The sequence below is a fragment of the Corvus kubaryi genome, unplaced genomic scaffold, assembly GCF_017639235.1.
Source record: "Corvus kubaryi isolate FWS band 111438036 unplaced genomic scaffold, C.kubaryi_AGA036_p1.0 37387, whole genome shotgun sequence".
NCBI classification, from domain to species: Eukaryota; Metazoa; Chordata; class Aves; order Passeriformes; family Corvidae; genus Corvus; species Corvus kubaryi.
The window spans coordinates 5,869,090-5,894,281 of record NW_024581129.1 but is presented as its reverse complement, the minus strand read 5'-3'; the positions used below and the strand labels follow the sequence as shown (position 1 = coordinate 5,894,281).

The window sequence follows — 25,192 nt, the reverse complement described above, 5'->3', positions numbered from 1 at the left end:
AGCGAGCCCGGGACGCGGCCGCTGCGAGCGGGGCCCGACGAGGCGGCGGCGGCGGCTGCGGCGGGACTGTGCGGCTGCCGTCATGTTGCGCTGCGGAGAGGTGAGTCGGGGCTTGTGGGGCTCAGCTCGCCCCCCGCTTCCCCTCCGCACTGGCCCCTCGGGGCGCCGGTAACCGGGGCTGCTGCGGGGCTGAGGGAGCCGGGAGTCCTCAGGGCGGGAGCCGGGCTCGGGGGCAGGGAGGGCGGGGCCGGGACGCCGGAATCGCCCTCGCCGTGTGTCTCCGGGGGGCTCCCAGGGGCTGTGAGGTGGAGCAGCCCCGCTTCCCCTCAGGAGCTGCCCTGGCGTTAGTGCCAGTTTGGGCTGTGGTTTCGCCGTTAAGGTGTGAGTGTGTTGCACAAGAGCTGTGGGTGATGTTGGACTGCAGTGTTGGTGTGTGTCTGTATGTGTAAACAGATATATGTAGCCGTATATATATGTATATGTGCATGGTTATATAACTCTTGAGGTTATTGAAACGGGTGGAGCTTGGAGGAAGGATGTAGAAAGAGATTGCTGTGATATATTTAGGAAAGGCTCATGGACAGTCACTTTTCCAGTTGCAGAGTAAGTGCAATGAATGGAAATGGCAGCCAACAGTGAAAGACCAAGCGAAAAGTATCATGGCTTCGTGTGAAGTTTTGCACTACCTCCATATTCTCCTTTTCTTTTTCCTCTTTTTTTTGCCTCCAGGAGGTCGTAAGTGAGGAGAGTGAGGAGGAAAGCAATGGAGTCAACTTGATGGAGTTCTCAGATGAGATCCTTCTGCACATCCTCAGCTACGTCCCTTGCACAGACCTGGTCCTGAATGTTAGGAGAACCTGCAGGAAACTTGCAACACTTTGCCTTGACAAGAGTCTAACACATACAGTTCTGCTTCAGAAGGACTATAAGGTGGGGAGAGTAGCTTGCTTCTTCTGTTAGCTGTGAGGACAAATCTGACTTCTGAAAAGCAATGCCGAACAGTAGACCTTTCCAATGTGTATGCATAAATAGATTGCTCCTGAACTCTGAAATCAAATACACAATAAGCTGTTTTATAAAAGCATTTATTTTCCAGAATGCTTTGTTAGAACAGCTGTGTGTTCCCTTAGTTATGTAAAATACTGTCAGTGAAAACTTAACTTCTCCATATTTCTGGAAGCTGAAATGAAGATAAACATGACCTCCCATTTGTAACTGTGGTGGTGTAAAGTTACCATTTCCTCAAAGTATGTTTTCCATGTTGTGCAAAAAAATCTTGTGCATGTTGCTGCTGTCAGGCATGCAGTCAACAAAGCCAGAAATTGTGTGTATCTTATAACAAAAATAAAGCTTGGGAAGGAAGGGTGATATATTCAATGGGAACTGCATCAGCCAGTGCAGGCAAGGGGAAGCCCTTGCTGCTCATTTCCAAAAGAGGAAACCGAAAGAAGAAGAATGGAAACATTCTTCTTTTGAGTTTCTGCACATAGCCAGTTCTGCTGAAATAGCTTTGCTGGTAGAAAATGGAGTTGGTTTTCCCTTCCACTCTCAGCTGCTGAACAGACTATAATGTAGAACGCAGAAGGAAAAGGAAGTGTGATCTTAAGAGTCCAAAGCATGGCAGACTGAGCTGCCAGCAGTGTGATAATTCTTAGGCTGTGCTGCCATCCCCAAACCTTTGGATGAGCCATGTAATCCAAGTGCCAGCCACTCTTATCCCAATCTCCAGCTGGGAAACCGAGACAGTGCCCACCTTTGCTGTATATCTCACTGAATGTGGTTTTGTTTGGGTGCAGGTAAACAAAGACAAAGTGAAGCAGCTGATGAGGGACATTGGAAAGGAGATCTACCAGCTGAACATGGCCGGGTGCTACTGGCTGCCCAGCTCCACTATCGACCACGTAACACGGTGCAAGAACCTGGTCAAGCTGAACCTGTCTGGCTGCCATGTCACCTCTCTCCGCCTCTCCAAGATGCTCTCCACGCTCCAGCACCTGCGCTCCCTGGCCATTGACGTGAACCCGGGGTTTGATGCCAGCCAGCTGAGCAGTGAGTGCAAAGCCACCCTCAGCCGTGTTTTGGAGCTGAAGCAAACCCTTTACACGCCCTCATACGGTGTTGTCCCGTGCTGCACCAGCCTTGAGAAACTGCTGCTTTACTTTGAGATCCTCGATCGCTCGCGGGAGGGGTTTATGCTCTCTGGGCAGCTGATGGTGGGTGAGAGCAACGTGCCCCATTACCAGAACCTCCGCATCTTCTATGCCAGGCTGGCTCCTGGCTACGTCAATCAGGAGGTGGTGAGGCTCTACTTGGCAGTGCTGAGTGATCGGACACCTGAGAACCTCCATGCCTTCCTCATCTCTGCCCCCGGCAGCTTTGCAGAGACGGGAGCCACCAAAAACCTCCTGGACTCCATGGCTCGAAATGTACGTCTGGATGCTTTACAACTGCCCAAAGCCTGGATTAACGGCTCTGGGCTCCTGCAACACTTGAAGTTCAACAACCCTTTCTACTTCAGCTTTAGCCGATGCACCTTATCTGGTGGGCACCTAATCCAGAGGGTCATTAATGGTGGGAAGGATCTTAAAAGCCTGACAAGTTTGAATCTCAGTGGCTGCGTTCACTGTCTGGCCCCGGAGTCCTTGTTTCGGAAAGCGGAAGATGACATTGACAGCAGCATTTTGGAAAGCCTGGTAGTGTCTTGCTGCAACCTGAGACACCTGAACCTGTCTGCAGCTCACCACCACAGTTCTGAAAGCATAGGGAACCACCTGTGCCAGCTCCTGTCCAGGCTAAAGCACCTGCTCTCTTTAGCACTACCAGTTTGCTCCATCACAGATGTTGCTGCAAGTGTGGAGAAGCCTCCCACCACACCTAATGTGGTGCCCCAAACATTTGGAAGGAAAGTTCGGATTGGGATACAGACATATCCAAGGAACTTAGGGGACCAGGCAAATCAGAAGATTGAGTCTTCAGTGTTTTGGGCTCTGATGGGAAGCCTCCGATTTTTGGAAACCTTGGAGATAATTGGGTCCAGTTTCTCCTCAGCCATGCCCCGCAACGAGCCAGCAATTCGAAACTCGTTGCCTCCCTGCGTCCGGGCACAGAGTGTGGGGGATTCAGAGGTGGCTGCCATTAGCCAATTGACTTACCTGCAGAGCCTCACCTTAGCACAGCTGCCAAATATTCTCACAGGCTCTGGGCTCATCAACATCGGGCTGCAGTGCCAGCACCTGCGGACTCTTTCCTTGGCCAACCTGGGCATGATGGGCAAGGTGGTCTATATGCCTGCTCTCATGGACATGCTGAAACACTGCAAGTGTTTGAGAGATCTCAGGTGAGGGCCTGCCCTTGAACATCTCCCATTTTGTTTGTGGATCTCCAGAAATGTGATGTGTGTTTGTTGTGGCTACTGTTAAAAGTGTTCTGGTCCAGAGTAACCTCAATGGCTTGAAAACGGGGTATTTTGCTTCCTGACTTGTGGAGAATGGGAAGGCATCACATGTTGTCCTTGAGGGCTCAGGATATGCCCTTTAACCAGGGCTTTAGGAGCAAAAAGTGCTGTGACTGCCTTCCTTTTAGATAAGGAAGAGTGTATGCTGCATATTTGGGAGTTAGCAGCTTGTCAGGGCTGGTTAAATACTACGTGCCTTTGCTGACTTTTTGGCTTTGTGTACACGCACATCTCTTAAATTTCCAGGAAGGAAGAGACTCCTACACTGTCCAGATAATGGGGAGTTTTCTTTAGGTTTCCCAATGAGATATTTTTCTGCCTTGGGTTTGTATGAAAATCTCGCCTCTTTATTTTTTTATTTCTTTTCTTTATAATGTACTGAAAACATTCCAGATTTAGAGTTTGTCCTGTTGTTGTTCCTCTCCTGATAGGATTTAAAGGATCCTACCAAAGGTTTGGTCCTAAAGAGTGCAGAGAGGAGCTTCATGGTAGCCAAAATGTGCTTGTGAAAGGAAGCTGTGGTGGTTTCCTTGCATCAGTCCATATGAACACAAATGTTACGACTGTAGAGAGATGGGTTTTTTCCTTTTTTTTTTCCCCCCTTAATCAGCCTCTTTCAGTGAAACTGCAGAACCTGTCAGTCCCATTGCTCCCCTTTGCTCACAAACAGGTCCAAAATGCTGTGCAGTTGGGACAGCGAGGTCACAGTTCTGTTACTGTGGCTGAAATCACTGCTTATCACCTGAGACTGCTGTTTGTGTGCCTGTTCCTGATCCACTGCAATAGTGAGGGGAGCTAGTGGGGCTAAAACAGCTCAGGAAGGTTTGAATTTTCCACCACTTCCCATTTATAACAGGGGAGGAGTGTGCTGGTCTCTCATCCAAGGGATGACAGCTATTGGGAATTCAGTTGCTCAAGGTCTTGGGTTACATGAATGTCTCTTTAATCTTCAGGAGAGTAAATGGCCGTGGAGGAACTGAGGGCTAGGGAAGGAGGTTTGGGTGTGCAGTGTTGCTTTGCTCATCCTAGGCCCTGTAGCTTCCTGAGGCTTTGAAATGGAGGCCAAGAGCGATAGAGATGGGAGGAAGCACAGAGCCTGGAATGCAGGCTGCCGCAGGGCTGTCTCCTTGTACTACATTTGGGTGGAAGCTGTCACTCTTCTTTTTTGAGTAAAGTCTAAGATTTTATATTGGCTTAAGATGGTTTTAGAAATTAGCACTTCTTCCTGATAATGCAGTTTCCTTTCGATTTGACTAATTCCCGGCTGTTTCCACCCTTTTTTCCCTTCCTAGCTTTCCAGGCAGAGGAACAAGTTTAAGGGGCTATTCCAAAGAAACATTGCCATCTAGCGAGTGAAGGGCAGCATTGCAGGTGTGGCTGGTGTGTCCCAGAGATTCACCTGGAAACCTGGATCCTGGAGATTCTGTGCTTTTTGTCCTAAATTTACAGTGCCCCAATAACGATGTTGAAAAATTAAAGGTTTCCCATTCTCCTAATATGAATTTTTGCTTATTACCGAAAGTGCTGATATGCTCTTAGGATCTCTTCAGGCAATGCCACCCGACAGCAGTCGCAGACTGAGGCTGAAACAGAATTTATCAATTAACAGGATTAAGTTGCTGAGATACCCCTGCATATTACAAAGCCTATGCAGAGATTATCCAGATCAGGTTGGGCCCGACAGCTTGTTATCACCTAATGGATTAACCTTCTTGGAGCTCTTGGCTTTCCTGACCCGATGACTGAGATTCCCAAGTGCTCTGAAGCCCGGTAGTAAATCTGCACTAAGCAGATGAACTCTCCTGGTGGCATGGGCCCCAAGCAGGTTCAGCTCCCAGCAGGCTGGTTTCTGTGAGGGAATCACCCACTTATGCTGCTGGTTAAAACACAGATCCCTTGTTGGCCAGGTATGGCTTCACCATGTCATTTTGTTGTCCCCCTGGGTCGCTGCGATTGAAGATCCTGTCTCTCTTCCCTGGGCCAGGTGTTTAAGGAGAAGGTTGAGTTGATGGTAGTTGTTCTTCCCGTGGGAGAGCTGTAGCTCTGATCCTTTGCCAGGGCTGGTTGTGGTCACTGTGTTGGCCCCAGTTCTGCATCACTCTTTGTGCACTGTGCGTTTTTCATGCCTGCTTCTCCCCAGGCAGTAAACTGAAGATATGACCAGTTTGGGCAGTGTTTGTACACTGGAGCAGAAGGTGCCCAAATCCACATCACCTGCTTGGTAGATGTCAGGTAGCAGAATCCAGGCTGTGCTTGTAAGACCAGAATGGATCTACTGCTTAGATCCAAGGCTTGTCTTACCCACCATACTTCATGGGAAGCTTGCAAAACTGGGGTTACTCCAGGGTTACTCCCTGGGGGCGCCAGAATTCTGCAGTTTAGGGCCTTTCTGCCTATTTGTGCCCTTGTCCTTCAGGGTTGGAGGCACTGCTTGATCCGTTTGCCAGCCCCCCCATGAATGTGCTGTGTCTTTCCCTCTTGTCTGAGATCGTCCCAGGCATGAATTGCCCATTGACTTGTTTTTGTTTATTCCTGCAGGCTGGAACAGCCATACTTCTGTGCAGGCGCCCAGTTCTTCCAGGCACTGAGTCACTGCTCCTCTCTCCAGCGGCTTTGCATCGTCTCCCGGAGCGGGACTCTGCAGTCTGACGCAGTGATGTCATTCATGGCCAACTGCCTTGAGGTCATCATGTGCCACATGTTTATGGGAGAATCTCTTACCGTTTGCAAAAATCTCCAGCAGTCCATTGTCCGGAGGTGAGTGCGGAAAGGGGTGGATGTGGGATTTCTGGAGCTTTTGAAGATTTATCTCCATTCCCTTGCTTGCCAAGGTTTATATGGCTTGGAGCTCTTGTTCCAAGGAGCTAATAGGTAATGTGTAACTGTTTGGCACATAAGCCAGCCTCTTACTTTAATGAGAGTGAATCAGTGCAATATTCGAAGGTATTATATGAATTTTTGATTCCATTCCCACCCATGTTCTCTGCGGTTCCGTTGGCCGAGTTGAAGTTCTGGATGCAAAGCTCCATCATAAATCAAATGACACTTTTTGTGTAAACAAAACATCTGCCAACATTTTAAGTACTGAGAGATTTGACCTTGAAGCTTTCCTCCTTTCCCACAAGTGACTAAGATAATTCTCTGTCCTCTAATCACTTGTAAATGTCACTTACTGATAATCCCCTGGCAGCGCAATTCAAAGCCTTTAAAGGGTTGTTGTGAAGGGTTTTTTCTTCGGAGGGTGCGTGAGGGGGGAGAATTGGTACAAAATGCCTTTGCACGTTTGGCAGTTCTTAAATGCATTTTGCTTGGCCCCTTGCAGCGTTCTGAGGCTCACGTGGTGGGAAACGTTTGTGTGTGAGCCGTGAACTGCATTTGAAAAGAGAGCTTTTAATTACACTTGGCATTTGGAAATCTTCTAATAATGGCAGTCATCTTACAAAATATTTCCCATGCAGCAGACTTTTCATTATTATCTTTTTTTCTAGAAGGCTATTTCCCCGCCTTCAGTCTGTTTTCTTTGTCACCTACTGTTGCTGTGCCCTGTTAAGCTCTAATAAAAATTTCAAATCACACGGCATTATTAGTGCATCCTAAAGGGTGCTCCTCCCTCCCAGCCTTCCTCCAGCTTCAAACTGACTTATTACACTTGGCTTGTTTCCGTGGATCAAATCCAGAGAAGGCTGTGACTATATTAGCTCCCTACCAAACTGCTCCTGAGATTGTTCCTGCCTCTGAAAGCCTCTGTGTCCTTCTGGGATAGGGATTGTTGGAAACAACTGAGTGAATTCCTTGTGATGCGACAAGGATTCTTTGAGTTTGTTTTACACAGGGCTTCATATCTATAAAAACGTTTCTGGGTTGATTTCAGTTGTGCTTTTGGGATCCTTAGAAAGAGCTAAAAATCCCCAGTTCCTGTTTTTTATTTTCCCTCCCTTCTGAGGTGCCGTTGCAGCACTGCCCAAAATTTTAATGTCCGCTTACTGAGCAGAAATACACCATTCTGCAGTCTTTTCTCTCTCTTTTTCTCTGTCATGGACTTGATTCTCACTACATTCTCTACCTCTATAGTCTAAACCCTGGGAACTTTCCAAAGAGCAGCTGATGCCTCATGGAAATGTTAAAAACTATTTTTATATTTAGCGACAGTTCTGGCTGTCAAACTTATTTTCTTCTTTTGTAATTTATTAATAGAGACGCTTGTATGAAAACAGGGTTTTTTGAATGTTGGGTTTTCGGGGTTTTTTTCTGAAGAGAGCATCTGCTCCCACTGCAAATTCTACACCTGAAGTCATAATCCTCTGTGACATTGTAATTGGTGGCTCTGGAAACGATTTTGATGTCACGTAAGATTATGACTTCAGGAGGAGGATAAGCAGTGGGAGCAGATGCTCTCCTAAGCAACAACGATCCCGTTCTCATGCAACTGTCTCTAGTAATAAAACGGAAGGAACAAAATACAGAAAACGATGTGTAAGCAAAGCCTGGAGTCTTCCACGAGCCATCAGCAAGTCTTTAACCACGTGACTTCTCCAGAGATCCCATTATCATCCTTGCACAAATGTGCCTTGGGATGGGGTCAGGAATTGACTTTCTCTTTACTGCATTTTGTCTGCTACTCCAAGGCAGAGAGATGTGCAGTAAAATCTGTGCGTGAGCTTAAACCTGTGGGTAAGGCTCCAATTCACACAGCATGGCTTCCTCTAAAAGCATGCTGCTGGTGACTCTTTAATCCAAGTTTTACATCAGGCAGCAAGTTGGAAGTTATCTATCCTTGTGCTAGAATGAAACGAGGTGATTGATGCTTATTTTTTTCCATTTGCTTGGAATGTGTGTGGATGCTTCGTGTGAAACATGGAGAGTGGGTGGGAAGGAGGAGGTGAAAGGAGGGACCTTGAGGCTTTGTTTGCTCCCTTTCTTGAGCTGGGGCAACCGATCCATATTCCTCAGGTCCCACTGAGGGTCAGAGTTCCTGTTTTAGGGCTATGGTGGTGGTGTTTAGGCTGAGAGATGGCTTTGAACAGCAAGATGGGGCCAAAGCAATTCACATTCTCCCAGTGCCTCTGAAAAAGAGAAGAAATGTGAGTGGGAATGGGAAAGACCCAGGGCTGGGCATGTAACAGGAGTTTGCTGCAGAAGGTAGAGCTGAGAGGACTTGAAAATGTAATGTAGTGCAGGGCAGTACTTTTTCAAGTGCGGATGAACAGTAGCATTTGGGTAACAGAAGAGGCCAGAACCTATCTGGGGAAAACAGACAGGTTTCAGCTGTGGAATTGTACTGGAAGATGGTGAATATACAGGGTGTGGTGATGGGAGCTTGGGAATTAAATCTGCTGCATCACAGCAATGGCTTAAAGCCTGAACTGCTTCTCAAACTCTCCCTTTTTACTGTAAAAGGAGGTTAGTGTTATGTATTTCTGTTCCACTGGCCTGAAAAGAGAGTTGTTCTCATGTCTCTGAGTCTTGTGACAGCTTTGAACCAGGCCCTGTGGTGTCCAGCTTTCTGGTGAGCAGTTTCTGGTTGAAGTTTACTGCTATTTGGGACAAAGTAATTCGTGTATTTGAGTCATTAAAAGCCTCTGATTCAGTTCTGGCTCTTTTGCAATGAAACACAATAAGCAGAACAGGGCTCATCTGGAGCCTCATCAGCAAACAGGAGGCTTGCAAGGGCAAGGTCTCCTCTGAGCTGTAGAGAAGACTGTAAAGATTGTTTCCCTCTGGGCAGATAAATCATTGCAGTATTTTTCTTTATTCTTTTCCCCTCAGTGTGAATGGGAGGGGTGAGCTCCTTTATGTTTCAGGGAGATACTCTGCACATAAGAAGTGTGTAGTGGTTAGAGTGGGAGATGTGGCTTGAGTGATCCATATTCACTTCCCTGATCTTCCACTGGTTTCACATGTGATGGTGGTCTTGTCTCAGTTTCTGTGTAAATTGACATTTTTTTCCCCATCACATGGTGCTCAGCTGCTGCCACACTTCACGTAGCAGCAGATCCAATGAAAACAATGTTTTCCGTTTTATGCTGGACCCAAACTTTGCTGGAGTGCTCAGCTCCAAGCACGTGTTGTCACTGTTTAAATAACTCCTCTGTTCAAACCACTGAAGCATTAATTCCACAAACACTAAAATACCGCAATTTGAGGGCATGTGGTTGTAGGTTCAGGCGTGACCCCAGACCTGCTGCTGTGCCAAGAGGCTTCTTTGCAGAACAGGTAAATCTGCTTCGCCCTTTTGGGCTGAGCTGCTGTGCTGAGATTGTTTCTAAATTCCTGCACAGACCCGTGTGTCCAAAGGCAGGTCCAAGGGGATGAGCCTTTCAGGAGCTTTCCCAAGCTTTTCCACAATGTTATTTTGTGGAAGAGTCAGTAGATGGAGCTGTGACCCATGGAAGGTCTCACCATTTACCAACGGGATGCACACCAAATAATCGTATTTATATGCGTGTATGTCTCTGCCCCAAAAATCCTTCGGGCAAGGAATTTGGATGACTTCAGGCTTGCACAGCTACATGGTGTGGGTAGTGGGCACTTCACAAATGTGCAGGAGAAGTTGCTTTCCTGGTGAAGTTCGCCATCAGAAAACAGGCTGGACGAGGGGATGGGAAATGCTTCAGCAAATATCCCCTTGGCTTCAAGGACAGATTTTTATTTTCCACTGTGTGCCTTTAGAGTTTTGTCGGTTTTAGCTGAAGTGTTTAGATAGCTCCTATCATTGTAGTGATTTCAAGGACTCTACAACACCAGACAATACAAGCCAGTGAAAAGTCCTTGGAAAAACACCTTGGAAAAAGATCAAGAAAGCTACAATAAAATAAAAACAAACAAACAACCCCCAAAGCAAAACAAAAAACCGTCTGAGAACACAGCATCGTTAGGGATTCTTCATGAAGAAGGGGGAAAGTGTCAAGGCGTAGAGGCAAGCTGTGATTTATAGAAATGGAACCCAAGGGAGAAACCGTGGTGCAGCTGGAGTGTGTTTTGGGGTGCTGGGTGGGCAGCTGGGCTTAGCTCTTCACATCTCCCAAAAGTGCTGTTGTAAATTCCTGGAGTCTGGGAGCTGTTAGGAGGTGGTGCAGAGGGCTGGGGCTGCCTGGGCTCATGGAGCAGCATCCCCCCAGCGTGTAGGGTCAGAGTGAGGACATGGCAGTTCCCTCCTAAGCTCTCTGCCCCTGTTCCCCAGCCACACTGGTACCTCTCTCCAGCAAATGGCTTTGCAAAGCACCTGAGCAACTCAGCACTGGTGAGGCCCCACCTCCAATCCTGGGTTCACTTCCAGGCCCATCACTTAAAGAAGGACACTGAGGGGTTGGAGTGTGTCCAGAGAAGGGAACAGAGCTGGGGAAGGGTCTGGAGCACAAGTCCATGAGGAGAAGTTGAGGGAGCTGAGCGTGTTTAGCCTGGAGTAAAAGAGGCTCGGGGGAGCCTTCTGGCTCTCCACAACTCCCTGACAGGAGGGTGCAGCCAGGGGGATGTCGGGCTCTGCTCTCAGGGAACAAGGGGCAGGACAAGAGGAAATGGCCTCAAGTTGTGCCAGGGAAGGTTTAGGTTGGATATTAGGAATGATTTCTTCACCAAAGGGTTGTCAAGCATTGGCACAGTCTGCCCAGGGCTGTGCTGGAGTCTCCATCCCTGGAGGGATTTAAAAGCCATGAGGATGTGGCACTTGGGGACATGGGTCAGTGGTGACCATGGCAGTGCTGCGGGAATGGTTGGGCTTGGTCTTAGGGGGCTTTTCCACCCTAAACAATTCCGTGATTCTGTGACTCAGGTCACTCTTAGATTAACCAGTGCTGGAAAGTGCAGAGAATTTTTCTCATTTAGGACAATCTCACTGTTCTGGGGATCTAAACTCAGAGAAACACAAACTTACCCTGCCTTGTGCCCATATCAGGTATGAGCACTGCTTGGTTTGAAGTGACTTTCATTATAAGGTTCCTGCCACTTTCTAGGAAGAGCTTTCAGTCTGAATTAGATCCTCCTGTTCAGTCTTCTGTAGCATTACCTAAATTTCCCCATGCTTGTTATTGTCCTTTTTTAATGTGAAACTCTTGGCTGGATCTTCCCTTTTTCTTAAACTGCTGATTCCAGTGGCCCTGTGTGGCTGTGAGAGCTGTGAGCTTGCAGAAGGGATGAAGCAGCCTCCTGGGATTCAGTTGCAGAAACAGGGCTTCCAGGTGGGACCACAAGGCTGAAAATGAGTATTTGGAAAGTGCTGAGCGAGCCAGTCCCTCTCCTGGCATTTAGCACAGGACTGAGCTATCACAGATGAATTTTTGCTCACCCCAGGACTAAATATTCCCCCTTGCCCTGGATATCCCTGAAACGTTCTGCTTGCCTGGATTCTCATTGTGGTCTCAGCCTCAGAAAATCCCTTCTGGGGCTCTCTTTTACTGTTAGAGGGGGTGGAGGGGGCTGGAGGGGCAGTAGGTGACTGTAAGATCATCTTTGAATTCAGCCGAGTCCTGCAGTGTCACTCCCACGCTGCCCACCCGACTGCTGCAGTCCTATTGACACTGCAAAAAGCTGCTGTGAGCACCTAGGGCTTATTCAAGATTTTCAAGCTGGTTTTACATCCCTTCAGCACCTTCTCTTCCTTGTGACCTTGAAGAAGTCCCTGTCTGTACACTGCTGGTTTTCCTGGTACCAGAGCTGCCGGCAGTGGCTGCTGATCCCACCCCACCAGCCCCATCGTGCTGAGGGCTCCGGCCCTTCACAAGTGGGATTGCAGAGGACTTAATGTATCACCAGGCTGGTGTAGTGAATCATTAGCATCCTGCTCAAGCTTTCATTGTCTGTTTCATTTCCTGCTCTTGGAAACCCCTGAATCATTCTGTCACAGACTGAATAACAAACTGCATCCTTGTCGGCTTGCGTTGCCCAAGGATTCCTTGGCGGGCTTGTCGAAGGTTGAATGCATGAGGTGTGGCCCAGACACCTTGCTTCCACCAGGGATGTTGTTTATGGGTGGGTTTAAATGCTTTACAAGCCAGCAGGGCTTGTGGGACCATCCCCAGTTTGCCATATTAATTTATCTTCTTTTGGGGGTACTCACAAACCCCCTTCTTTAAATGCATTCCTGTGGCTGACCCAAATGGCTCGTTCTAACTGCCAGCTCATGTGTTTTGAAAGGAATTCAGTTCTGAAACCTTCCTCAGCGGGCCGATTGGTTTGTGCATGAAATAACTTTCAAGGATTGTCCTCTCTCTCTTGGCTGAGAAATAATATTGGAATAGCACTGTCGTGCTTTCTCTTCATGAGGGTGTAAAAGGCTGAACAGAAGCATTAACTGCAGCTTTAAAGCATTTCCATAGTAAAATAAATCTAATTGAGCAGTTATTGCAGTAGCTTTTTAATTTGTGGAAGAGATTAGGAAATAACTTTCAGCTTGCTCTGGCAGAGCACTCCCCTAGGACGTGTCCTGGGCGCTCTGGCATCGCTCTTTGGGTTCTTATTCCCTCCCCCTCTAATTGTCCGGTCACATTTGAGTGATGCAGAGTTCAGCTGGCAAAATAATGTAGGAACCTCAGTCTGCAGGCGTGTTTGATACAAACCTCAGTTCACAGGAGAAGTAGCAGAGTGCCATTCATGCCTTACAGGGAAACCACAGCAGAGAGATGTAATTTGCCTCGGCTCAGGATGAGTCTGATGTGTTATTGCTGCTTCCCTGTGGCTCAATGCAGTGGCAGAGGAAGAAGCTGCGTTGAAGATAATGGGAGGGTTGGCAATGATGTGTGTGAGTGATTTTCAGAGTCCCATCTACACCCCTTGGTCTCAGGTTGGAGACTGTAGTGATGGGACTTAGTGTGGGAAAATCAGCAGCTTTGGGAGAATGTTGGTTTGTCCACATAGACATGAAGGGATGGAAGACACCCCTAAAGGAAAACACTTTATAGCAAAAATATCTCATTGTTTGGAGTTAAGGGCAGCCAGAGGAATCTGAACAGCTTTCCTTGGGAACTTTTCAAGTCCGTTTCTGTGGTTTGGAAACGAAGTCTGCTCAGCCCTGGCATTCTGGCAGGGCTGGAAGAGAGAGTGGCACTAAAGAATGGATCTGCTTTAGAGTCGGTGTGGGGAAGCTTTGGATCCCTCTGAGAGGCTTCTGAAAGATGAGTGGGAGGCAAAGGTTCTCCCTGCTCCCAGGGGAAGGGGCCTGGGAGAATCCCACCTACAGTTTCTTTGGCGAGACCAAATCTTCTTTGGAAGGTACTCTGGAGAAGCTTCTTTGGCAGTCGCTGTAAGCAAGGAGAGCTTTGCAGCTCCCTGGTACTGAGGTCAGGGCACGGCTAGTGAAACAAATCTTAAGTGTTTGCCTGGCCTTCCCTGAGAAGATGAGAAAAGTGTGTGTGTGTTGGGTCATGCTGCTGCCTGCTGCTCCAGCTTGTCCTGGCACTTCCTCCATTCCACCGTGCCATGCTTCAGGAAGGGAGTTTCCAGGCTGGCTCAGGTATGCTGGCTGAAGCTTTCAAGACAGATGCCGCACTTGAACTTCGAGGTGTGAGCAAGTCGTCCAGTGAAAACAGGCTGTGCCTGGCAGAGGATTAACAGGGCTTTGTGCATGTAGGCGGGAGAGCTGCATACTGGATAAAAAGTGAGTTGGTCTGAAACTTCTGCTCTTGAGAAACTTGCAGCTCTCCAAAAACAGCTTCATCAGCCTGTGGGGAAGGTTAAAACATAGAGGGGAGAAGGTGTGTGACTGCAGCAGAGACTGGTTTGCATTTGTAAAAGTTGTGCCTACCAGAGTCCACATCTGCTCTGTCCCCGCTGTGCTCTGTTCCCCCAAATCAAACTTCTCGTTTCCTTCCTTCCTCTCCTTCTCTAGAGCTTCTTTTTCCATGAGCTCAGCTGGGTTTGTGGAGGTCAGAGATCTGCCCTTGATCCACTCCTGATACACTGTATTTCCTCACTTTATCTGCTGTGTGCTGCTTTTGTTGGCAGTGCTTAATTATCCCGCCTTGCGTGCCCTCGGTCCTGCTTGCCAGCTTCCGTGAAGTGTGATGTGCTGAAATGTCTGATTGGCTTAGGGCTTTCCTTGGGTTTCTCTGGAAATCTCAAGGGGGAAGTACATTCTTCAGCCCCAAATACTGCCTTATCCTTTCCTTACAAGTAAAGAAGGTAAGTTTGAGCAACACCTAGTGCAGAGAGCTGTCACCTTCCAGGGTCTGTGGTGCAGAGGGTTTCAGGGCGGGTATAATCCATCCTTCCAGGCTGGCTGGTGAGATTCCCTATGGCTTTGGGCTACCCTTTGGATCTATCAGCAGGTGGAATCTCCTGGGGACTCACTGTCCTCTCTGGAGAGGCATGTCAATGTTTGCCAGGAGATAACTGCATTCCTGGGAGGGACTCTTTCGTCTTGCTAAAATCGAGGAAATCTGATCAAAGTGCAGCCTTGCTTTAGACTTTTTCTCTTTCTTTTTGACTTTGTCCCTGACCTACATATTGGATGCTGCCACAGTGGTTGGAAGTAATTGAGAGCATAGTGTTAGGCTATTTACCAAGCTGTTCACTTGAAAATAACCTTACTGTGTCCAGTCCACACCTGTTCTGGGATAATTCTGGAGACAAATAGCAAAGCATCCTTAACCCTTTCATCCACATACAACCAGTTCAAGATTTAAGAGCAGAGAGACGCTGTACCTCTGCTGATGCCAGGAGGAATTTGTGACACAGGGTGTGCTTCACCGTTCTTTTCCCAGCTCCATGGATGATTCCAACCAGCTGCTGAGGCCAGGTCTGCTCTGTGTCCACATCCACATGAGGACACTTCAGAAACCTTGTGGAAATTCCCGCTGGGTGGTTGTTGGTTTGGTGTTGATGCTGCTGGACCAGAGGTTATGCTGGAAAATATAAGTGGGGGGGGAGGTGTTTTCTTTGTTATCCCAGTGGTTGTTTCTGATTAAAGGATCTGTTTTGAAGGGGCTGCTAGTCAGTTGCCTAGAAAACTTGCTTTCATTTAATTAATCATGATGAGTTTAGTCTGGAGGTTTTGTAGGAGAGAGCAGGCAAGCATATCCTTGGCTTTTCTCCCTTGGAGAAAAAAAAAAAAAAAAAGCAGGGCTTCATGTCTGAAACTGCAGCTCTTTTGTCTCCCCAGGTCAACATCCTTCTCTGTCCTTCGGGTTTTAATTTTACAAGCCATGCGTTTGCAGAGGTGGATGGAGTTTGAAGTCCATCCAGGTGTGGAATGAGGAAAGAACCCTCAAGAAGATTACAGGAGCTGTTCTGCAACTCATTAACTCACTCTCTTCCCCTTCTTGTTATCTCCTCCCCATGCCTGGGGCCTTTCGAACTAGTGCTCTAAGTGCCTCTCACTTAATCTAGCCCACCTGGACAGGTGTATGAAGAAAGGAATTGCCTTCCGGGGAAGGACTAAAGGAGCATAGATTGCAGAGGGAGGCTGCTTTTGGGAACTGCTAATCCCAGTTTAACATTATGACAGCTGCTCGTTAAAATCAGGGTGTTTTTAACAGGCAGTTAAAGGAGAGGCTTTGCACGCACATTTAGCTGAGAATAATAGTGAACCATGTGCATTTGATTTTTTTTTTTTCTTAAATCACGCAAATTGTACATGGAAAGAATTCTCCGGCGTCAACTTGCTGGGGTATGGAATTTACAAGGTTTGCAGTAACATACAGTTTCCTGTTGGGGGGGGGGAGAAAATTACAAAGGTTTCTTTTTTTTCTCTTATTTTAAGATCAAGTTCAAGCCCCTGGTATAAAACCAGCCTCCTTAGGAGGGACACTTACTGCGTCGGGGTTTTTCACTTGTCTCGGTGGCAGTTCATCATGTAAACTTGTCTGGGTTCTTGTTTTTATAGCTACATGTAAAGGCTGCTTATAAACTACAATTTTGTACATGGTGAGGAGGCAGCACTCAGGTCCAATTTGGGAGAGTCTATATACAAAGAAGGAAGCAGAGGTTTCTTTCCCGTGGGGAAATGGCAGTTTCTTCCTTGCTGAACTTGAGTAAACTTGGTCGATTAACATGATTTTCTCTGCAGGACTGTGGTGTTGGATAAGAAACATGAAGAGCTGAGGCAGAGCAGGGACTATCAAAGAGACATTTGACTGTATTTTATGTGATTTCACTGCAGACTTTACCAGCTGCCTCCCAGATCAGCAGTTATTTGCTGGTTGATTTCTTGAGGGCAGTGCTGTGGAAGTAAGAAGCTGCACAGCTCTGACACAAGTCCCCAGATCCACTCGAGGAGCCGTGTCCTTTTCTGCCAGCCCTTAGGCGTGAAGCATGAAGGGCAGGTCTGTGATGCAGAGAGATATAAAATTGCCCCAGGTAGTTCTGTTGCTGGAAATTCTTATTCCTGCAGCTACTTAGGTTCAGGCAAATTAATTCAAACCACCAAAGCTGAGCAGCTAGCCTGGGAATGGAAGTTTCTCTGCTATGTTTTTGGCAGCTCTACTCCAAATCATTTGTGGATGGGAATGTCCTTTCTGTCTCCCAGGAAGTGCCAGTCTCTTGTGTTCCTTTCTTCAGTTGGCTGTATTGCTATCTGGGATTTTCATGCGTGTTTCCAGCAGATGGATCTCCAGCCATTCCCTCTCTGACAGAAATCTGGCCATTTCAGAGCTAGAGATGAGCTGGGAATCTTCCAGTCACACACCTGTCTAAGTTTGTTGAGCAGTGAGCTTCTCTTTGGACCCAACACAGCTTGGTTCAGCCTCCAGGGACTGGTGCTGCCAGCGTGACTCTGCCTCCTTGAGAGGTCCTTGTCACACCCTTCGAAGGAAATGTGTTGGTGGCAAAGGACTAAGAGTCACAAATCTTTTTCATCTTAAGGGTAATTATGTTACAGTTTTACCCCCCCCCCAGCTGTAAAAGACTGAACTCCTGTTATACTGCACTGAGTAATACTATTTCTCTTCCTCACAGGTTGCTGTCATGTAGAGCGCTTGCTGGTGGGCACTTGGGCTTTTTCTGTACGGTTCTTTCTACGTGGTTTAATGGCTTTAACTTTTGCAAATCTCTTCCTTTGCTCTGCAGCCTGGATTAAAAAGAAGGCTGCAGTGTGTGAGTGTGAGCACACTTAAATGCTTATCTGCACATCTGAGCTTTCTAAACTTGCCTATGCTCTAATTGCAGAGTGTAGACTCTGCATGCAGAACAACCCAGCCTGAAGTGATAATCCCAGGCTCAGCCCCGAGGGAATGCCTGACACTGCTCTGGCCTGATTTTCCTAATGGCTCTGCAACTTGCCTCTAGTTTGCAGGTGGTTTAAATTGTTATGGCTGAGCACCTTGCCCAGCTTGGGCCAAGCTCTTGGGATCTCTGTGCGCGTCTTGATTTATTTTTTATTAATTTTTTTAAAATGTCTTCCTCCCCCCCGATTTTAGGTGTAATTTGGGCTTGTGCCAGCTTAGCAGAACTCACTGCAAAGGGGTGCAAACCCAGCCTGAACTCCCTGCTGACAGAGAGCGGGAAGACCTGGAGTTCCAGCTGCCCCTCCTGCCTCCTCTGAACAACCCTTCCTTGCCCCCATCCTGCATGATCGATACCCAGGCCATCCCCTTCCCTTGCACTGGAGAATTGGTATTTTTCCTTGGCTAATAACCTGTATCTGATTTAGTTTCCAGGCAGAACGCCCTGCATTAAATGTCGTCATTTTCCCTCTGCTTCACGAGGACTTGACAGAGGTCATCAGAGATGTCCCCATGCGGCACTTGGATGAAATTACCTTGTTTAAAAGCAGAGTGGCTGAGGAACCTCCCAATTTGTGGTGGTGACTGTCACAGCATGGAAAGGACAAGTCAGCGTGAACCCATGGAGTAGCTTCTTGCTGGCCTGGATTGCCCATCCTTGGCTCCTGGCCACCTCACTGGATGCTGTACAATCACTTTAACCAGGTGCAGTTGCAAAATAAAAAAAGCTGGTTCTTTGCAATGGGGAAACATCTACTGGATATTGCTTGCATCTGAAAATCCTGTCTCAAAGGCTTGTGGAATATGATGAGTATTTCCTTGTGGTTAATATGAATTGTTTTGTTATTTTACTGAAGTTAAAGGTAAGAGAAACTGACTTAACGATGCTCTTTCCCCTGTGTCCCCTGGTGTCTGTCCCAAGGGCCCCTGTGTACGTTGGCAGTGTGCTTTGTGGTATTGGTGGAAATCATTCTTTGCTTCGGTCTGTTTTTGGCAAAGTAGGAAGCCTAGGCCAGCTCAGAGGCACAAAAATGTGTTGCTCGATTGAAGTGCATCACATCTTTTCTATGTTACAGGTAGGCATTTGTAGTCACAGTCGTGCAGTCACAGATATTTAAAGGGTTGGGGGTTTTTTTTGATTGAGAAGTACCACAAGGACTCTTTTTTTTTTTTTTTGGATAACAAATTAAGGTCATTAACACCTTGACCATGGTATGTTCCTGCTGGTGCTGTTTCCATTGGTCTGGTGGAAGAAGTTCTCAGCTCTCTTGGAAATCCTTGTCCTAGGGTAGATGGTGCCTACAGTGAATAAGTTGAGGCTCAGATCTGATTTATATGCAGTCTGTCTTGCAGTGTAGATAGGAATGTAGTGTTCCAGTTCTGTCCTTATATCCCATGCCTTGAGTTCATGCTAATTTTAGAGATGTTATGAAGTATTTTCACAGTGTGATTTCAGTCAGCTTCTCTGCTCCACAGAACTTCCTCAGGCATCAGTAGTGGTCTGGATCACTTTCATATTGCCTTATTTACTGAGCACTTTTAAAAGCATCAGACAGCTGTACCAAAAGCCAAGTTACAAGTTCCTGGAGCTACATTTCTGGGTGGCAGAGTTTTACTTGGTAGTACACCAGGTCTGTCTTCTGCAAAGCAGCTGCTGACCAGAGCTGTCGAACTTCACCCAAATCCCGAATGTGTTGAGCTCTGCTTTTCTGGGGAGGCCCAGAGTCATCCAAAGATGATGTGCCCATCTCCTTGTCAGCATTTTCTACACAAGATGCCATCTTCCCAAATGCTCTTCTGCCCTCAGTGTTCATAGAAAGCCTGGTCTGATGGGATAGATTTGAGAACAGAATGCATCTCTCAGCTTTGGAGGACTTTCTGTCCTTACTTTCCGATCAGCCACATGTGAGCCTGCCTGGAATTCTGTCCCACAGGTGTAAGTCTTGAGCCAGGCTGTGATAACCCTTGTGCTCAGAGCGGTTACAGTAAAGAGCAGGTAAGTGTTAGGCTCTGCTAGCACAGGTCTGTGCCTTGCTGAGACCAGTCCCTGGTGGTTTGCTGTCTTTCCCATGTCTCCTTCCCTTCCCTTCCCTTCCCTTCTCAGGACAGGGAGCCAGCACAGCCTTGGAATGCAGCTGGCAGCAGGATGGTGAGGCTAGCTCGTGCTCTTCCAGGAGTGCTGCAGCTGAGTTCTGAGCACTCCCCGAGTGTTTGAGGCTCTGCCTCAGTTTTGGCTCCAAGCCAGGTGAGTGTGAGGAGCTGGTTCCCTGCTCCTGCCACTGTTTTCCCTCCCACTCCCCATGAGGTCATTCTTTCTACCTCTTGTCATGTTACTCACTTGTTTGAATCGCCCTCTCTTCTCTCCTCCTCCCTCACTTCAGCACATCAGATGTGCTTTCTGGCAGGAGCAGGAGCTGTTGCTCTGTCCAGTTCAGGACAATTCAGCTCTGCCTGGTTTTTGTCCGTGTTTCTTTCCTAGGATAACTAGTGAGGATGAGGCAGAGGGTGTTTGCAGAGCTGCTTTCTCCTCCCTGTTTGAAGCATTGGCAAAGTTGCTTTGTCCTGCTTGTACCTCTGGCCTCAGGGCAGAGGGAAGGCTGAGGGTGTGGAGGCAGCTCTCTGATGCCTTAGGGGACCTGTTTAGTCCTGTGAGGGAACGCTGATGTTTGGTATGAGTGAGGGTATTCCCACCCTCAGCAGGGATTTCCCCTCCATAAACACTCTGTGGCATCAGCAAGAGCTTGGCAGTGCTGCCAACTCACCTCTTCTATTCCTCCGGAAAACCTGGATTGGGGGACAGTTGTGTGCAGAAACCAGCTGTTGCTTGATTGTGGTGTTAAACCTTTGCTCTTGGGGTTGCAGTCACCTGATGGAACATGCTGTACACTTGGCTTGGCACATCCATATCCACCTGCCTCGTGTCCTGCTGGATGGGAGCAGCAGCCAGGGATGTTTTACAGCGCCGTCATTCTGTTGCCAGGGATATGATGTTCAGGCATCTGTATTCATGCAAGTGGGTCACAAGTCCTGATGATGCTACCAGTTACATCCAGGGCTAGGAAAGGTCACCCACAGGTGATAAAGGTAGCATCCCAAATAATGATAAAGACCTAAAAATCTCCTTCCACCCCCAGCTCCCCAGCTCTGGGCCAGTGCTTGATGTCTCTACTACAAATCCTCTTATGGTGAGTGAGAATTTCCGCTGCTTTTGCACTCCAGGCAGGATTCACCAGATGTTAATAATGTGCTTATTTTCTCTAAGTGCTATTTTGGCATCGGTGTTAATTACAATTTATATTCTGCAACATTTACACTGAGAAAAGAACCCACCCTAATAGTCCCCAATTGGCAGAGCTGGGCTATTAAACACAGCTCCATATGTTCTGAGTGGAGCAGTGGATGGGACTCGGAGCCCACTCAGCGCTCCGGCTCGGGCAGGCAGCTGTAGAGGAGGAGAGCGGAGCAGGGAGAGGGGTGTTCTGCTCCTGGATTTTATTTTATTATGAAATCCCCCCTCCCTCTGTCCCCTTATCTCCAGAAATCTCCCTCCCGCTATCTGTGAGCATCTAACGAGGTGATCTCTGAGCCTGCTGATGCTGCTGTCCATAGTGTAAAACAAATGAATTCAATTCCAGAAGGTGCCCTTCTCACAGGGAGTGCCTCTGCAGGATCCCAGTCCCTGCTGGCGTATTCCTTGCTGCCTTCCAAAGCAGACCTCCAATCTTTGGGAACTGCAGCAGAAATCTTTGCTTTGACCACCACCAAGGTGTCTGTGGTTCTGTGGGAGAAGGATATTCTGGGACAGGTGCTGGTTTTGTGTAAAACTCGACATTGTTCACTGCTCTGCTCATGTCCTAAGTCTTGTTTGGCAAAGTGGCACTTGGTTCCTGCAGGCTGGGAGGGTCTGGAGTGACCCTGGTGTGGGGAATTCGGGCAGGCTAAGCCGTCTGTGTTCCCATAGGTTTCTCAGGAGTGTAGGTTAAAGGATTGCTTCCTCAGCTGTTTGCAAAGCTGATTTCATGGTGTCTTTAGGAAATGGCAGTGTATCCACTGCTCTGTTTGGAGAAGGGGCTGTGTGGTAATTGTCTCTCCTTCAGGAGGGCTCTGACTGTGGTCGCTTGTTTGTCAGGGAGAAGGAGAAGATGGGAGTGAGAGGAGGCAGGGCAGGATGCAGTCATGGATCTCACTCTGGAAGCCAGACACACCTCATGAGGCTTGGCCTGTTTCCTCACTTATGGAGGGAGAGGAGACTCCTTGGATGCTGAATATTCCCCTCCAGGTGAGGTGTGCTCCCTGGGGAGCAGAGGGCAGACCTGGGACTGGTGTGGGCTGAGAGCAGCAGAGCCACAACCCCACTCACTCTAATTCCCATCACTGCCTCCTCCTTTGCCAGGCGTGTGGGATCCCGGGGAGCAGAGCAGGACCTGTCCCCTCACGTTAATGTTCAGAGCTGTGACAGTCCTGGGACGATGGACAGGTGTGTGGGACCATCCATGTGAGGTGCTGGGTGCTTTCTCCCAGCTTTTTTAGGATAGGTCCATAGAAATGTGGGACTTCCCCACTGGTGGAATGAACCAGTGCAGAAGGGTTGTTTCACTTGACTAACGGAGATGCAATTCCCTCTTGGCTGGTTCCAGCAGAGTGTCCAGCCAAAGCTGGGAGAGCAGGGAGAGCAGTGCAGGAGCTGTGCTGGGTGTTGCAGAGCCCAGTCTCCTTCCACTGCAGCTCTCCTGCCTCTTTGAGATGCGCAGGCAGCCGGGGTACTCCAGCCAGAGAATCATTTCCATAGAAACCAATTGGGATGTTGTACGGGGAATAATGATTAATAGTGGAGGGATGTTGCCTCAGGCCCTTTTCATTTTTTAGGGGGCAGTGAGAGACAAACTGGGGCACAGGTAGGGGGACAGGCAGACTTGAAAACTAATGGGAACCATCTCTTCCATTAATTTCCAGGGCAGCTTCCCCTCTTCTCCTCCTACCCAGCCCCCCACTGCTGCTCCCAGCTTTCGTCAAATTTTCAAAATGGCTAACCTGGTTAGAAATAATCATAATAATAAAAAAGGATGGATGAGGTCTGACTACTAACATTGTTGCTGTTAGCAGCAGGATTTCAGCCATAAAACGTGAAGCAGGGGAGGCATTGACCTTTCCGCTGTTTAAAATGAATGGAGACATCAATATCTATTGTTTTGTGGCATTGACCTCTGATGCTCTCGGTTCGCCCTCCCCTTTCTTTTTTTTTAATTCCCCCCTGACACTCGAGGAAAGGGGTCAGTCTGTACCATCTATTGATCCTGATCTTACTTGGTGATAGGGAAATAATTAGAATTTTAAAGATCTCTGCTGCACGCTGGTGAAATACATACACAGAGGCACAGGCTAAGCCCCCGCTTGCCATGTTGTGTTCTCCCCCCTTCCTTGCAGAGATCCAAAGCTCTGAGATCTGAAGGAAGGCAGACCAATATAGGTTTAATCATGATGGGGGTTTTATTTCAGTTTTTTAAATGGTAAAGTGTAACGTTTTATGTTAATGTTGTCGGAGCCTGGCTGCCTGGTGCCTTGTTTTATTTATTCTTTTAAGTAGCCCCTTCTTTTGTGAACTTCATCTATGTACAGAGAATGTGAAATCAGGCATTGCTAATTAGCTGTATGACAATTAAGTAATGTAGCACAAAACCATTAGGACACTGGATTTGTTTTTGAAGTTTGTCCTTTGAAGTGGAAGCTGCAACTCCCTGCCCAAGGCTGCTGGGGAAAATGTTTTTCTATCAAAACTTTCTTTGAAAATAAAATGTCAGTGTAAGAGTCCCTATTTCTGTCGTCTCTCCCTCTAAACAGCAAGTGGAAATTGTTTCTCCTTGTAAAAACTGCTGGCATTGATAGAAAGGGGAATTCAGGAAAGCATTAAATGGGCAGTTGGTTTCCAAACACCCTCAGTTCTGGTAGAGATGTTACCAAAAATGCTTGTTTAGCTCTTTGAAAGGGAATGGTGCCATGTTGGGAGAGAAGACCCAGCTTACAACCCTGGAGATGGCAAAGGGAGGTGGCCCTAGTACTGGGGGTTCATTTCTGACACCCCAAGTGCCATCAGGGTGACATCCTGGTCACAAATCCCTACAGGCTCCTGGGTTCGGGCTCCTCCGTCCGTGCGCTCGTTTGACACTTGTGTTTGCATCTGGCCCTTTGTCCTCGTAGTGAGTCGAATTCTGAATGTGCAACTTTCATGTACGCTGGTGGCATGTAAAACTTCAAATAAAGAGTGAAACATTTGGAACCAGCTCTGTCTCCTTGACTCCTGCTTCCTATTTCCCTATCAGTGTGGAGCCCAAAGCCACCTTCTCAGGAGGAACACTTGGAATTGTCAGGTGAGGTATGTGTGGGCAGGGCTGTGCCTGGGTGCAGCCCCAGTCTGCACTGGGAGTACTGGGATGAGAACTTTTGGGGTTACAGCCCTGTTCTCTCATGTCTGAGGTTTGGGGATGCTGTTCTGTGGTGTTTGGGGCTGTGGGCTCAGCTAAAGAAGGAGCTACTTTGTGTTTAGGAAATGCTTCTTCTCCTTGGATCTCTGAGCATCACTGCTGAGCTGTGCTGCTGTGGGACAGAACATTCAGTGCCAGGTTGGATGGGGATTGGAGCAGCCTGGTCTAGTGGAAGGTTCCCTGCCCATGGCAGCAGGGTTGGAATGAGATGATCTTTGAGGTTCTTTCCAACCCAAACTGTTCTGGGATTCTGTAACCATTATGCCTGGGTAAGTGACTTTTGGTGACTCGAGGAAGGTCCATTTCTCTGAACAACCCCAGGCCACCACCCACCCCTCTCTCAGACCACTCCAGCCCCTGGACAGCAGACAGGACCTGCACCACTGCTTCCTAGGTGCTAAAATCAAGTGCCTGCTGAAATGGAAACTGGGATGGCCAAAATCCCATCAATGCCAGCGTGACTGCTGAGCTGGGCTGGCTGAGGCTGCAGGAAGGGGAAGCTGGGATGGTGGGAATGGGCAGTATGGGCTGCTCGTGGTGAACAAAACTGCTCAGGCATTAACCTGCCCTGGCAGCAGCACTTCTGCCCTGACAGCCACGTCTGGTCCCTGGATCCTGGGGCTCTGCAGTGGTGGCTGAAAGGGCATTGCCACCCCCACTGAGGGGCTGGAGGGGAGGGGGATGGATGTGCTGGGGCCATGCAGCCCCTGGGCTCGTCTGTGTGATCAATGCTCAAGAAAATGTGCATCCTGTTGAGCTGTCTCTGTGTTGCTGTTCCTAGGGATACTGGTACACAGGGCAAGCCAGGCTTCAGCATCTTTGGGTTAAGAAAATCCACAAACACACAGGAAGAGCAGCTTGGTGGAAAACAGTGCAGCTCATGTACTCATGTGCTTAAGTCAACTCACCCCAGGTGAAGGTAGGTGAAGTAGAGAAGAGCCTCAGAATTGGGGTGTGATCAGTTTTTAAAAGGTGAGTGAGTCTGTGCAGGACTTGGGGTGGGACTGTAGGAGAGTCTCTGTGCTATGATGTCTGCCTGTAGTGATCCAAGGTTTTATTCCCAGAGGGGATCATGGGCTCTCCTGCTTTTCTGTTCTGGCAGGTCTGCT

The 25,192-nt window shown here is 48.1% G+C and overlaps 1 protein-coding gene across 1 annotated transcript; it reads left to right on the top strand.

The window, feature by feature from the left end:
- On the top strand, window positions 1-23,881 carry FBXL18 (F-box and leucine rich repeat protein 18). Its single transcript, XM_042037069.1, has 5 exons — window positions 1-100; window positions 730-930; window positions 1,797-3,337; window positions 5,993-6,211; window positions 18,033-23,881. Exons 1-5 carry the CDS (start codon window positions 83-85, stop codon window positions 18,187-18,189), a joined length of 2,136 nt encoding a protein of 711 aa, XP_041893003.1. The 5' UTR covers window positions 1-82; the 3' UTR covers window positions 18,190-23,881.
- The last annotated feature ends 1,311 nt before the right edge of the window (window positions 23,882-25,192 follow it).

What these genes read in the sequence shown, in the direction of transcription:
- FBXL18 (XM_042037069.1), top strand. An exon ending in TGCTTCAGAAGGACTATAAG is followed by an intron (nt 931 to 1,796) that starts GTGGGGAGAGTA and finishes GTTTGGGTGCAG; the next exon opens with GTAAACAAAGACAAAGTGAA. An exon ending in AAGTGTTTGAGAGATCTCAG is followed by an intron (nt 3,338 to 5,992) that starts GTGAGGGCCTGC and finishes TTATTCCTGCAG; the next exon opens with GCTGGAACAGCCATACTTCT.